General features: G+C 34.7%; 2 protein-coding genes across 2 annotated transcripts; one reads left to right on the top strand and one right to left on the bottom strand.

The window, feature by feature from the left end:
• Positions 7217-11049, bottom strand: LOC104762550 (shugoshin-1-like). The gene is made up of 17 exons (XM_010485893.2): positions 10925-11049; positions 10434-10594; positions 10268-10305; positions 10092-10188; positions 9969-9992; positions 9809-9877; positions 9676-9717; positions 9509-9533; positions 9334-9391; positions 9048-9230; positions 8847-8948; positions 8643-8738; positions 8474-8560; positions 8291-8365; positions 8109-8213; positions 7919-8002; positions 7217-7818 (listed from the first exon to the last, which is right to left on the bottom strand). Exons 1-17 carry the CDS (start codon positions 10968-10970, stop codon positions 7542-7544), a joined length of 1569 nt encoding a protein of 522 aa, XP_010484195.1. The 5' UTR covers positions 10971-11049; the 3' UTR covers positions 7217-7541.
• Positions 11404-12531, top strand: LOC104762468 (putative F-box only protein 15). Its single transcript, XM_010485793.1, has one exon. The coding sequence runs from the start codon at positions 11404-11406 to the stop codon at positions 12529-12531; it is 1128 nt and encodes a 375-aa protein (XP_010484095.1).

The following is a 13274-nucleotide window of genomic DNA, read 5'->3' as shown; positions in this document are numbered from 1 at the left end:
TAGTAGTAATCAAAACAACAAAATCACAAAAAGGCCCCTATAAATAGAATTATCTAAACACATTTGTAAGAAAGAGAAGGCAGTATATTGCGTACCGTGTATCACTTTTGTCCTTCTCAGTGTCTCTCTTTGCTTCGTGGCCTTAAACTAAACTGTAGGATATAATCCGTCTTCCGACTCTAGGACAACAATTTCTTAGTACATATATAGCATATTCCTGACGGTTTTTTTTTTTTTTTGTGTTAGATATTGAGCTTTTTAGGTGAAGATATTGATTTTGAAATAGTGAGACGTATAATCCATAAAAGAGTAGTTACGGTTACGGTACAAGACCGAAGAGGTGTTGTTGTTTAGTCAATTGACAGTAGAGGGTATAAGAGGAAAGATTGACGTGTGAGAGCTGTGACCTTGAAAACCTATGGACCAACAAATTCAATGAAGTGGCCCAACATCAAGATGTAAGTGTAACTTTGTCTATTTACCCTACTTCTTTTACTAAATGTACTGTAAGATACAATAAATTTAAAATTATTATTAGTTTATTAGACTTGATTTATTTAAAATGTTAGGAAATAATTGATTGGCTTCTTATGAACTGATATTCTAACATAGGGAGGTAATTTGTAATTTAAAGAGAAATATTGAAGTTCAATTATTTGGATTGTGAGTACTTTTGTAAGAAATTGAAGTGTATGTTGATCCCTTCCAAGATTGGCGCATGCTGCAAAGCCTTATATGTATACTAGAAGTTGCCCCGTGCTACGCACGGGCTTATCTTCATATTTGTTCCATTGGCAATTTTTTAACTGTTAGATTTTCATCTTTGTGTATTTTGCTTTCTTAATTGGTTTTTTTTTATTGATAAAAATGATATAAATTTTTGGGGGGAAAGTATGTGTCCTTAAGTAATTAAACTACACCTCATGTATAATGGATTTTATTAATTATGTTTACTTTTTTGAATAACAAAAAGTTTAAAAACTTAGACTAATTCTCTTATAGGACATGTTGTTTTGGGACGTAACCATTTTGCAATACACTTATGGCGAATTTTGTGATTACAAAATAGATAATTTATGTAATGTTTTGTAAACATTGAAATGATATTTAACATTAAAATGGTCAATCAATATTTAAACAACTTCGAGAATAGTAACATGCTTGATGTAAGCTGTATGGGCAAATGATCATCGTCTTTGTATTTTCTGTTGGGTCAAGACGTAATTTGTCAACTAAAGATTATAGACTCATATAGTCATATTAATACATGTCACTTTCAAACTATGAAAATAACTTGTTTGGACGTTGTTTCCGTTGTGGCCTTACAGAAATAGCCAAGATCTACCATCATTTTTGAGTTTTGAATTTATCCCATGAGTAATCTTTTATTAAAGATGATGAAGTTTAAAGTTATAAAATAAATATGATATTCCTTAATGTTGCAGATTTTTCATTCTCAGATTCAAATAATGTGTGATTTATTTCCCTTTTAACTGTTGGTAACCCCTCACAGCAAAAGCACCTTTTTGTCTTGTCTACACAAGACGGAAAATGATACAAATCCTTCAAACTTCAAAGCCTATTCAGTGGCTTTAAACCAAAAATAAAATAAAATAAAGATCTTCTTTTGATGATTTTATTCACTTCGACATTGTTTAAGGCAAATCCTCATCATCTTTATTTTGTTGTTACGTGAAGACATAAGCGAATGTTGAAATTGAAGCCCCATATCACAGGTTAACTGAAATCAATTACAAATCACCATGTGGAATGCGTGATCTTAGTCAGTGCCTGCTTCACCTCGTCTAACTGAAATCAATTACAAATCACATCGTGCAATGAGCAAATCATTTACGTGATCTAAAGGAAAAATGCTTCATATACATTAGAACTTTCCTCGAATCATAACAATAATTTGAGTATGAAGTAGAATACAATCACATGAAATATACATATTAAGGAACCAGCCAGTCAACCATTATAGTAGCAGAATTTGGCCGTTTAAAATTAATAGGACAATATAGAATTTTAGATAAAGAGAAATAAGAGATTGGAATATAAATTTATGACTAAACATTGAAATTGATTTTTTAATATAAATGTAAGCTAACTTATTGGGATGTCAAAGGCGATAATGGGATTTAAAAATGAATTGTGCAATGAGCAAATCATTTACGTGATCTAAAGGAAAAATGCTTCAGAGACATTAGAACTTTCCTCGAATCATAACAATAATTTGAGTACGAAATAGAATATAATTACATGAAATATACATATTAAGGGACCAGTCATTCAACCATTATAGTAGCAGAATTTGGCCGTTTAAAATTAATGGGACAATATAGAATTTTAAATGAAGAGAAATAAGAGATTGGAATATAAATTTATGACTAAACATTGAAACTGATTGGAATATAAATGTTAGCTAATTTATTGGGATTTACAGGCGATAATGGGACGTTACTAAAACAATATTTACTTTTCCACAGTTTATTGAATTGATGATGAAGAACATCAAATCTTAAACATGATTAACCATGCTCTAATTTTGAAATTATCAAGCCATGCTCTAATTTTGAAATTGTCAAGAATACATATGGCCCATTGTTAGCATTATATTCATTCATAGTCCCATATACATTGGTCTTAAGTTTTAGAAACTAAAACGTTAACCAATTAATATTTGATAGAAAGTTAGGACGTTAAAAACAAAACGCTTACGCCCAACTTTCCGTGGGTTTATATGGGTTGCAGTGACAACAACTGTTTCATCTTTTAGGGTTAAAAGTTTGGCAAGGGAATCGACAGCAAGTTTTCTCCAAAGAGATATGTATACGTTGTCACCACTACAACAAACATCAGAAATGTTGCACAGCTACAGACTTACAAAGAGTAGAACGAATCTGAAAAATAAAAAAATCAATACCTTTCTAAAATGCTAGTCAGTATTAAATTGAAAGTTGTCTTCGAAGGGTGGTTCTGATCTTTGTTTTCAAATGTTCGAGACGAGGATATTTGGCGAACAACATCTGATGAGTGGGTAAATGTAGATATAAATCATATACTGAAGAACAAAGTGGAAGCTAAGAGACTAGAAATACAAACAGTGCAAAATAGGTTGTAACCTGGAAGCTCCTCACCCTTGTCTACCATATCAAGCAACTCTGAAAAAGTATAGAACCTAAAATAATCAAAACTAATAGAGCATTGTCGTTTTTTAATAGTCTCCAAAGACGTTTTCTCCATGAAAACAATTCTCCATTTGTGGTTGGTGCGATGATAACGGTTGGAGGATGCAACAACATCTAAATCATTGATGTTGTACAACTGGCCTTAACCAATTGATCTTGAAACTTAGGCACACGATTAGGAAGGACTGAAGCTTGTATAGCACAATCCTGAAACAAAGGCGAAATGAATGTGTTAAAATGGAGGTATATCAAGGGTCAAGAGGAACAATAATAGAGATACTATACATTTTCATCAGGAATGAGACATTTCATCATGAACAATAAGTAAGATATTGTTTCTTCGAAAGTCTCGAATTTCCCATATATGGATGACCCGAAAAACAATCATATTGACCCATGGTGTGAGAGAGAGAAGGTGAGTGTCGTCAAAGGTTGTTATTTAAAAAAAAAACTTAATGCAATGGTTGAGGGAGAGTAGTCAGGGATTGGAATGAAATGTTAATGACAATGTTATTTTTATTACGTTATAATTGGGTGGTAAACGTAAAGATGAAAATGACGGATATACTTCAATGGAATTCTTTAATTACCTTAAAGATTGTAATAAGTAATACAAATAACGTCATAATAATGGTTCATATGATTCTAATTGGTAGTGCAGATCTAAACTCCTTTTAAAATTTTTTAAATTTGATTCCAAATAATTGTAAACGATTTTGGACAGGTTTAATGTTACATACAGTTCGGAACTCAAAAATAGGTGTTCGGGATCTTGACACAGACATTAAATCGTAAATGATTTAGAATTTGGTAGTGGAGTAGGAGAATTAAACCAAAGAAACTTAAGGATTGGGAGATTTTTGTGAAGGTACATCGGAGGTGGTAGCTACTGGGAACGATGGTTGTGAGAAGGTGAGTACATGTGAATTCGACATTGTTTGGTTCGTATCCTCCTGATGGGTGTAAGGGCTGTCAATTATATTTGCTGCCTTGTTGGGCCTGTAATTGGTCTTATTGTGTTAGGTCCAATATGAAAAGTTTTCATCTAAAATACGGCCTAGGCGGCCGTATATACGGTGACAATACGGTATACGGTGACCTACTGTACCGTTTCTAGGCTAAGCGTTTAACAAATACGGGTTGGTTGAATACGGTTGCTTATACAACGTATATATAGACGACTATACGGTTAGCGTATATATGGTAATTTTTTTTTTTTTTTTTTTACCTTCAATCAAGATATAGACCTATAAATTGATAAAACCCTAAACTTTATTATCGTTTTCTACTGCCATGACACTTTTGTTTCTCAAACTTCATTCTATATACATAGAGTCTTCAGGTTTTTTTTACTCTCCTTCTCTTGTTTTGATTATATGATTCTTCTTTTTTGGCTTTATTATCTACCGTTGTTGTCTTGTTAATTAAAGAACTATAATTCTTAATATCGTAAAACTATGTTTGAGTTTGAGTTTTGATATCGTAAAACAGAGTTTTGATATCGTAAAACTCTGTTTTGAAATCGTAAAACTCTGTTTTGGTATCGTAAAACTCTGCTTTGGAATCTCACTGCATATTTGTCTTTTGTAATTATTTTCAGAAATTATTCAAGTTCCAATGGATTCTTGTATATAAAGGTTGATACTATTGGTTTGACAATTTTATGAGTATTTTTGCAAAGATTTTGATATTTACTTTGTTTTTATTATATATATTTAATTATTTATATGTAATATATTCATATCTATATATATTTTTAATAAAATATATTTACCGTATATATCCCGTATATACAGCCACGTATACGGCTATACGCTAAACGGTGGTCCACCGCCCGGCTAGCGCCTAGCGCATTTTAGAACATTGATGAAAACATTNGTAAAACTCTGTTTTGAAATCGTAAAACTCTGTTTTGGTATCGTAAAACTCTGCTTTGGAATCTCACTGCATATTTGTCTTTTGTAATTATTTTCAGAAATTATTCAAGTTCCAATGGATTCTTGTATATAAAGGTTGATACTATTGGTTTGACAATTTTATGAGTATTTTTGCAAAGATTTTGATATTTACTTTGTTTTTATTATATATATTTAATTATTTATATGTAATATATTCATATCTATATATATTTTTAATAAAATATATTTACCGTATATATCCCGTATATACAGCCACGTATACGGCTATACGCTAAACGGTGGTCCACCGCCCGGCTAGCGCCTAGCGCATTTTAGAACATTGATGAAAACATTAAAACAATGGCCTTTAAGAATAAGAGAGGACATGTGTCAGTTATATAATAAGCCAGATGTCATGTTTTCAGTAGAAGTTGAGAAAAACATTCTCTTATTATATAAGATATTTAGTATTTTTTTTTTTTTGAATGAATGTAAAATTTTATTCAACAAAAAACCTTTTCTTTTACAACACATTTGTAACTGATCTTAAGTTTCGTTTACAGTGGACCAGAGTATAAGAATGTCGTCATCGGTTTTGTGCCCAGAAGTCGATCCGTTTACCAAGCCGTAGAGCTGGGATGGGGATTTCACCGTGCTTACGGTTTTTACGTTCTTGCCAAAGTGTATGCACCGTTACCTGGAGTGTGTATCGGAGAAACAATAGAGGATGTTTGTCGAGTGTGGAGTCGGAAATGAGGGCCTGAACTTTTTCCCATTCTGAAGTGAAGTGAACTCCAAGACACCCGTTGGTGAGCGTACCCCAAATCTGTTGCGAATAAGGACAGTGAAAGAAGAGATGATTGCGTGTTTCCAAAGACGCTTGACAAAAGGAACAGGAGGCATCAACAGACGGATTCCACTTCAACATACGGTCGCCTGTTGAGAGCCTATTAAGGATTCCAAGCCATGTTAGGAATATTAAGATTAAAGATATCAACCATGTTAAGATTATATTAAGATTATATTCAGTAGTTCTCACTTCTCTGGATTGTAGTATTAAGATTATCTATATTATTATTTTTAAGTACATTTTGTGTTATGCCTTTGAAGTTTTGGTTATTTAATTTATTTTATTTACAATATTAACCCCTAACTATTTTTCTCAAATAACAATTCCTGGAAACTCATTTAATGGAATTATATTAATCGAACAAATTTATTTACACTTATTGCCATAATAAGCTTGACACCATCTATACTTTCTGATGTTTCCAAACATAACTCTACGCATTAAATTTTTAATCCTATAAAAATCTCCAAACATATTTTAATAGATCTTTAGAAACTGTATGATCTCTTAAATTTAAATGACACAGCCGAGTTTGAGTAACAAATGATTACAATCACAATGATTATTATAACGTTAATAAAATTCATAAAAACGAGAACCCAACTTTTAGAAACTCAATAATCGGGTATATTTAACTTTAGCATCAACAAAAACATTTAATATAGTATATACCGTGTTAAGAAACTGAATATTATTCTGCGATATTGTTATAAACTCAAATAGGAAAACACTAAAATCTCTCTTTTATTGCTACGGATCGTAAACTCCTTGCTCATCTAGCATTTTCCATGTATAAATATCAACTTCACAAACGAAACACAACACACAACCAAAACCACTAATATGACGGTTTTGAAATACGGGTTAAACCATTAATATGACGGTTTGTTGTTATATAGCGGGACATGTTATTAACATGACGATTTGAATTAACATTAATATAAATATAAAATATTATTAATTCGGTTTTGAAACACGAGTTAAATCTTCATTTAATTATTTGGTCAATACCACTAATATAAGAATATTATACATATTAAATCAGGGTAATTTAACTTTGTAAAACAATTAAATCACTGATAAAATTGTGACTTAATCCGACAATAGCTTATAAATTACATATTTATGTATTTATTTCCCGTATTATTGTTCTAATAATTGACAATCCAAACAAAACTATTATTTAATTAAACAAAACAAACTAAATGTAAAAAACAAAAGAATTAAAATGTTATTATTTTTTAAAAAATTGTCCCGCGGTGTACCGCGGGTTAAAATCTAGTAAGATATCAAAATTACATCAAGAGATTCCCTAAAACTATTGAGATTCCTAAAGATTTGACCAAATATTCCAACATTTCACAATTTAGTAGAGTAAAAAAAATTTCACAGATAGTCTCCATCGAACCGAATTAAACCTTCCAATCCGCTTCCTGTACAGTTGCAAGACCACTCGCTAGCTCTCCTTTGATTTAAAGAAGCAAATACACCTACGAATGTACATTGTGATTATAGCATTAAGCAATAGCTCATTCAACAAAAGTGAAATCGCAGAATCACAAAAACATAAGAGGCTCGAGACGATATTCGATCTGGAGAGACTTAGAATCCCCCTCGCATCTTGTCCCTAAGTGAGGGTTCCTTGTACGATTTGATTTGATCAGCAGCTTTCCTTGAAGGTCTTCCAAGTGTTGTTTTTCTCATCTCCTCTGATTCATCGCCTGCTAGTTTGTTCTTTGATTCTCCCTTAACCTCCATTGAAACTGTACACGACATTGGACTAGACTCATCAACAATGTCATCATGCAAAGGCGGATCTGCGGTTTCTTTGATGTGGCTTTGAGTTTTAACGTTTGCAGATTGTCTTCTTGAACAGACTCTGTCAAGTATACCATTTAGATATCAGTCTTTATATAATGATATCAGTCTCAACTCTTTAATTAATCAGAATACAAAGATTGTATCTATCACTACAAAACCTGCTTTTCCCAGTTGTCTCAGTCATGTCACGTGGTTCGACTGCTTCAGGTTTAGACCCCGTAGTCTGTTCGCTTGCAGAGCATCTGAAATGACATCCATAAGAGAAGAAGCGTAAATGTACTTGGTTTATGAAGAATAAGTTATCAATCAAGAGTGAAAAAAGGAAGAATATGCGCTGCTTCTACAAACCTGGCATTTGCAGCAATCGCTTGATCATCATGTAACCCATTCAAGTTCTCCGTCACACCCAGCTCTTGGAAATTAAACCTCGCAGACCGCCTTCTCAAAAATACCCTGTCGAAAAGTAATCGCATTAGATAACAGTATTAACTCTGTAGTTCTGCATAATATAGAAAATTAACCTGGTTTACCCGGTTATCTCTTTCGTGTCATGTGGCTCTCCTGCTGCAGGTCTACACTTGATAGACTGTCTTATTGGAGAGCATCTGAAATGACATCCATGAAGAAAGAAAATAAAGCGCAAGTGGCATAAGTATTCTTGGTTCAGGATTCAGTTAGTGGAAAAAGAAAGAACACGTTCTGCTTCTACAAACCCGGCCTTTGCAGTAATCTCTTGATCGTCATGTAAACCATTTAAGTTTTGAACAACGCCCAGCTCTTGGATATTAAACACCGTAGACCTGCGAAAAAATCAAATCGCATTGTTACCATTATTCATAGAAGTACACTACTTATAAACAGAGCCTAACGCCTATGGCAGACCTCCTCCTCCTGGCTGTCTCTAGTGACTCATGGAAGCTTTCAGATATATCAGGTTCTTGAGATTTTAACCGGGCAGAACGTCTTCTCAAAGGGAACCTGCTTGAGACAGAGAGAGTGGAAACTCACTAGTCATTGGCACTAGTCTTCATCCGCTTTGAATGTTATTCCTAAATGTGAACCTAGAAAAAAAGGCAGTTAACAAACCTTGCATCCTCCTTAATTTCTTTGACGTCAACCACTCTTTGCAATTTTCCAGATTGACCGGTTTCTATTTTATAAATGGCGGACTGCCTTCCTGCGCAACACCTGCAACGAAAGCAACCCAAAAGACAAAATAAAAGCATAAATAAGATACTGAAATACAAATAGATAATTAAGTCATCAAATCGCGTTGAATAAATGAACCTCTTGCTTGGGACATTGTCGTATATATGGTTTTCAGCATCAAGGACAAACTCCGTTTTATCAGCGGCACTGTTACCATCAGAGACCAACTTCTTGTTGTCAATGTTGTCTCCCGTCTGACATGTCTCTCCCAGTCTACCAAGAATATCTAATGCTGCGGGATTCGTCCTTCCAGAAATTATCCTATAAAGAAAAGCAAGAAATCCGTAAGTAACCTGATTGCCCAAAAATTTCTAAAAGACAATGGATGAAACATGAATCAGACTGAGCAAGAGAGAGACCGGACCTTCTATTGTTGGGTTTCTCATTTATTTGGAATGAGTTAGTGTTGGAGCTCTCCGAAACTGAGAATGAAATGACAAAAAGTCACTTAAGGTGAGCATGCTAAGATATTCCTAAATTCACAATGAAATTAAAACGAGAAGGTTATATTTTCATGCTTGACTGTTGCATTATCTTACCATTCTCATGATCAGCTTCAATTGGCTGAAAGGTATTGCAAGCCACACAACAAGCATTTGCACCAGCCAGAAGGTCACAACAATGCAGAAGAAAGCATAAGAACAACGGAGCAGTAGGGTCATAATTTCCCATTCCAGAGGTCACAAAAGCCAATTTTCATAAGTACCTTGACCTTTGATGCATGACGTGTACATGGAAGGGTTTGCTCCTGGATAGAAAAAGGTGACAATTTCTCAAGTAATTAACTCTTTAGTTTGTACTTATGGTCAGAGAAAATTACACACAAATCAATAGCATACCTTAAGCAGTGCTTTCCTGGCCATGACTAACCCATTCTTGCAACCAAGTTCGTGGTGAAGTATCTTCAGCTGAAATGCACAGAAAATTTCAGCCAAGGAACTTATAAATGATCAAGCAAGCCTGTGTTAAAAAGCAACTTGGGTTCCAGAAAAAGCATACTTGGTCTTTGCTTGTATTGAACTCCTGCCAGGAAAGAATAATGAAAAATAACTTTGAAATCACACTGTTACCATGGAATTCCCAAAATAATTTCCAGTTGAACCACACAAAGATGAGACGTACCGCCAATAAACGAGTGTTTGCCTGGGCAAGAAGCAAATTCTGTTCTTTAACCTTCTGAAAGCTAATCCTTAGTTTCTGCAGCTCACTTTTGACTCCACTGTATTCACAAAACAACAATAAGTATTAGCAACAAATACTCAATACTCACAAGTTTCATGATTTCGAACAAAGATTACTCTCTCTCCACGACGACTTTCATCAGTCTCACGTTTTCCTGCAAAAACAAGTTGATAAACCTGAATAAGCACATTCAAAGTAAAGGCAAAAAAAGATCCATCTAACTAGTAACTACAGAACGGCATAAACATATTCATATGAACTCCAAGATGAAATAAGCAGTGCCTTTTGAAGATTTTCAGCGTTTTCTTTGGAAGAGAGTAATATAGCTTGTTGCTGCTGCTTCGGTCTCTGATTCATTAGTTTGTTCTGATTCTGCAGATTAGTAATATCTGCCAAATTTCTTCTTCGTGCACTGTTCATTGGAGGTTCCAGAACCATCTTCTCTACAGATTTCAAAATCAAATCTGAATGTAATCAATCATGGTAAAGCTATAATTCTCGTGTAATTCGAGAAATAAAACTGAAGAAAACCCCTAAAATCGACAAAGAACAACACTGCGCCCAGAAATTACAAGCAAGTGTGATTGAAACAACCGAATGCGAAGATAAAAAAAAATCGAACAATCAGCGAAGTTCCACAACGGATTAGGTTACTGAAACTCAAATCTAGCATCTAAATGGGAACATAAGCTCTCTATTTCAAATTTAAACACAGAACTAGGAAGACGAACAGATTGCGAATAAGGAATTCGTAAGAAATTCTAAATTCGAACCTCCCCCGGCGTGATCGCTGACTTTAAGTGCCTTCGCTCGAACCATTGCGAAACCCTAATCGACTCGTCGTTGTCGCCTTATCGGAATCGGAATTTGAATCCCGGAGGGAAAAAAAGAGACTTGTGGAGAGTCTGAGAGTGAGCGAGTAAAATATACCAGGAGGACTACGACGACTTGCGAGGGTAGAACAGTAAATCTTTATTCATTAAATTGCATGTAGAGGCTCTTATTTTAAATAAAATTAGATTTGTAACGAAACATTTTTAAAGTCAAAACCTTTGGTCCTGAATTTTCTAGATCGGTTGAACTCGTAACCGGTTCACTTGCTCTGTTCACTTATTAATCTCGTTTCAGTCTTTCCTTATTCGCGCTTAAAAGTCTTTATTATACCATAAACTGAGAAGAAACGAAACAAGAAACCTTATCCAAGAATCAATCCTTTAATTCGATTTCAGAGCATTTCACAGCGAGAGCGTTCATGGCAAAGTCTTCGTTGTTACCGTCGCTGCCGTTTGATTTAATCCAAGAGATACTTCAGAGGACTCCGGCTAAATCTTTGATCCGATTCAAATCAACGTGCAAGAGATGGTACGCTCTCGTCAGCAGCGACAAGAAGTTCATGCAAAAGCACTTAGATAACTCTCCGGAACGGTTTCTAAAGATCGATGTTGATGAGACGGTTCAAATCATGGATCCGGCGACCGGAGTCTTCTCAGTTACACCAATCCCACACGTGTTTCGCAACACGTATCCGATTGTTTCTATGGTTCACTGTGATGGTCTGATGTTGTGCATGTGTCGAGGAGTAAGAGGTGACGCCGGTCTCGCAGTTTGGAATCCGTTTCCGAAGAATATTAAATGGATCCAACCGTCGGTTTGTTACTGGGGAACTGATTACTTCGGGTTTGGTTACGAGAAGGCATCTCGTCATAACTACAAAATCTTGAGATTTTCTGGTGATGTGTCTTTTAGTCGTGTTGAAGAATCAGATCCAAAGTGTGAGATCTATGATTTCAACTCTGTTTCGTGGAGAAGTATTGATGCAGAGTTTGGTGTGGATGTAGATACGGATTGCGTAGGTGTATCTGTTGAGGGTAGTATGTACTGGATTGCACTAAGGAAGGAAGCAGAGTTTTTTATTCTAAGTTTTGAATTCTCCTTGGAAACATTCACGGAAGTGTGCATTTGTTCTCCGTTTTGGGAGACTCGAAGATTAGGATGTTTCAATGGAGATAGACTATCTTTGTTAACACAAGATGAAGAATCGATGGAGATTCACGTGTGGGTGACAAACAAGTTGAGTGACGTTGTTGTTTCCTTTAGCAAATATTTCTCTGTGACTCGCTCTGATCTTCCGGCCTTACAGTTCCATGGTGATATGGCTCTTCCGGGATACTTCATTAGCAAGAAAAGAAGTATCATGGCATGGTGTGAGGGAGATGAAGAAGATGATGATAAGTGGTATACTTGCATCACTTTTTACGAAATTGATCAAGGTGGTGTAAGAAAACAAATTGAGACTGGACGACATGGACTCAGTGAGTACAATGACCCGTTGATTTGTAGCTATGGTTATGTTCCAAGTCTGATTCCGGTTCCGAAATAAGAGGTAGATATGAGAACTGGTTTTTAAGCCCTGGTATATGTTTTTTGTTAAGCCTTTTACTATGCGTGTATGTTGGAATTAATCAACAAAGTTTCTTTACTATGTATACAGACATTAACTTTTGGCAAAAAAAATAAAATACAGACATTAACTACGGGGTTTAGTTTTGGTATTACATCTGAGAATGCCGTTTCTGGAATCCTCCTCTCTATTTAGGCCGTGAATTGTTCGTCTGAATTATAAGAGTTACTTTTTTATTAAGAGAAAAAATAAAATGTGAAATTTCAAATTGATGCACACACTCTTGTCATACTCAACAGAAGAAATCTATTTTACCAAAAGTTATGCAATTATCAACGTTAAAGCATCCAAAAACCTAATAAATATTTTTAAACTACTCTTGAAAGATTAGAAGAAAAGGGAGTCTTGGCACTGTAAAAGGAAACTTAGAAACCAAGAAATTAAGTTACCTTAAATTAATTCGGAAACGCCCAATGTCTTTTTGGGTTAATTTGATTCGGTTGGTATTTCAGTCCGGTTTAAACTAACTGATTCGCTTACTTCACTCAGAAGTCAGAACTAATAAGATTGAAAAATCACAATTTTGGTTCGGCTTTACCGTGACCGGTTCGCTTGCTCGAGTCGATGAGGGTTAAGAAAGATTCACAATTTGGTTGGGTTTACAAAATGATCTCTCGTTTCCTTCTTCCTTATTCGCGCTTAAAGTAATTAAAAACTAACTG

The sequence above is a fragment of the Camelina sativa genome, chromosome 1 (assembly GCF_000633955.1).
Source record: "Camelina sativa cultivar DH55 chromosome 1, Cs, whole genome shotgun sequence".
In the NCBI taxonomy this organism is placed as follows: Eukaryota; Viridiplantae; Streptophyta; class Magnoliopsida; order Brassicales; family Brassicaceae; genus Camelina; species Camelina sativa.
The sequence above is the reverse complement of the archived record's forward strand: the minus strand, read 5'-3'. Positions and strand labels throughout refer to the sequence as shown.

What these genes read in the sequence shown, in the direction of transcription:
- LOC104762550 (XM_010485893.2), bottom strand. Translation starts at nt 10,970, where the DNA reads ATGGTTCGAGCGAAGGCACTTAAAGTCAGCGATCACGCCGGGGGAG. An exon ending in GTCATGCATCAAAGGTCAAG is followed by an intron (nt 9,534 to 9,675) that starts GTACTTATGAAA and finishes AATACCTTTCAG; the next exon opens with CCAATTGAAGCTGATCATGA. An exon ending in GAGAAACCCAACAATAGAAG is followed by an intron (nt 9,231 to 9,333) that starts GTCCGGTCTCTC and finishes TTTTCTTTATAG; the next exon opens with GATAATTTCTGGAAGGACGA.
- LOC104762468 (XM_010485793.1), top strand. Translation starts at nt 11,404, where the DNA reads ATGGCAAAGTCTTCGTTGTTACCGTCGCTGCCGTTTGATTTAATCCAA.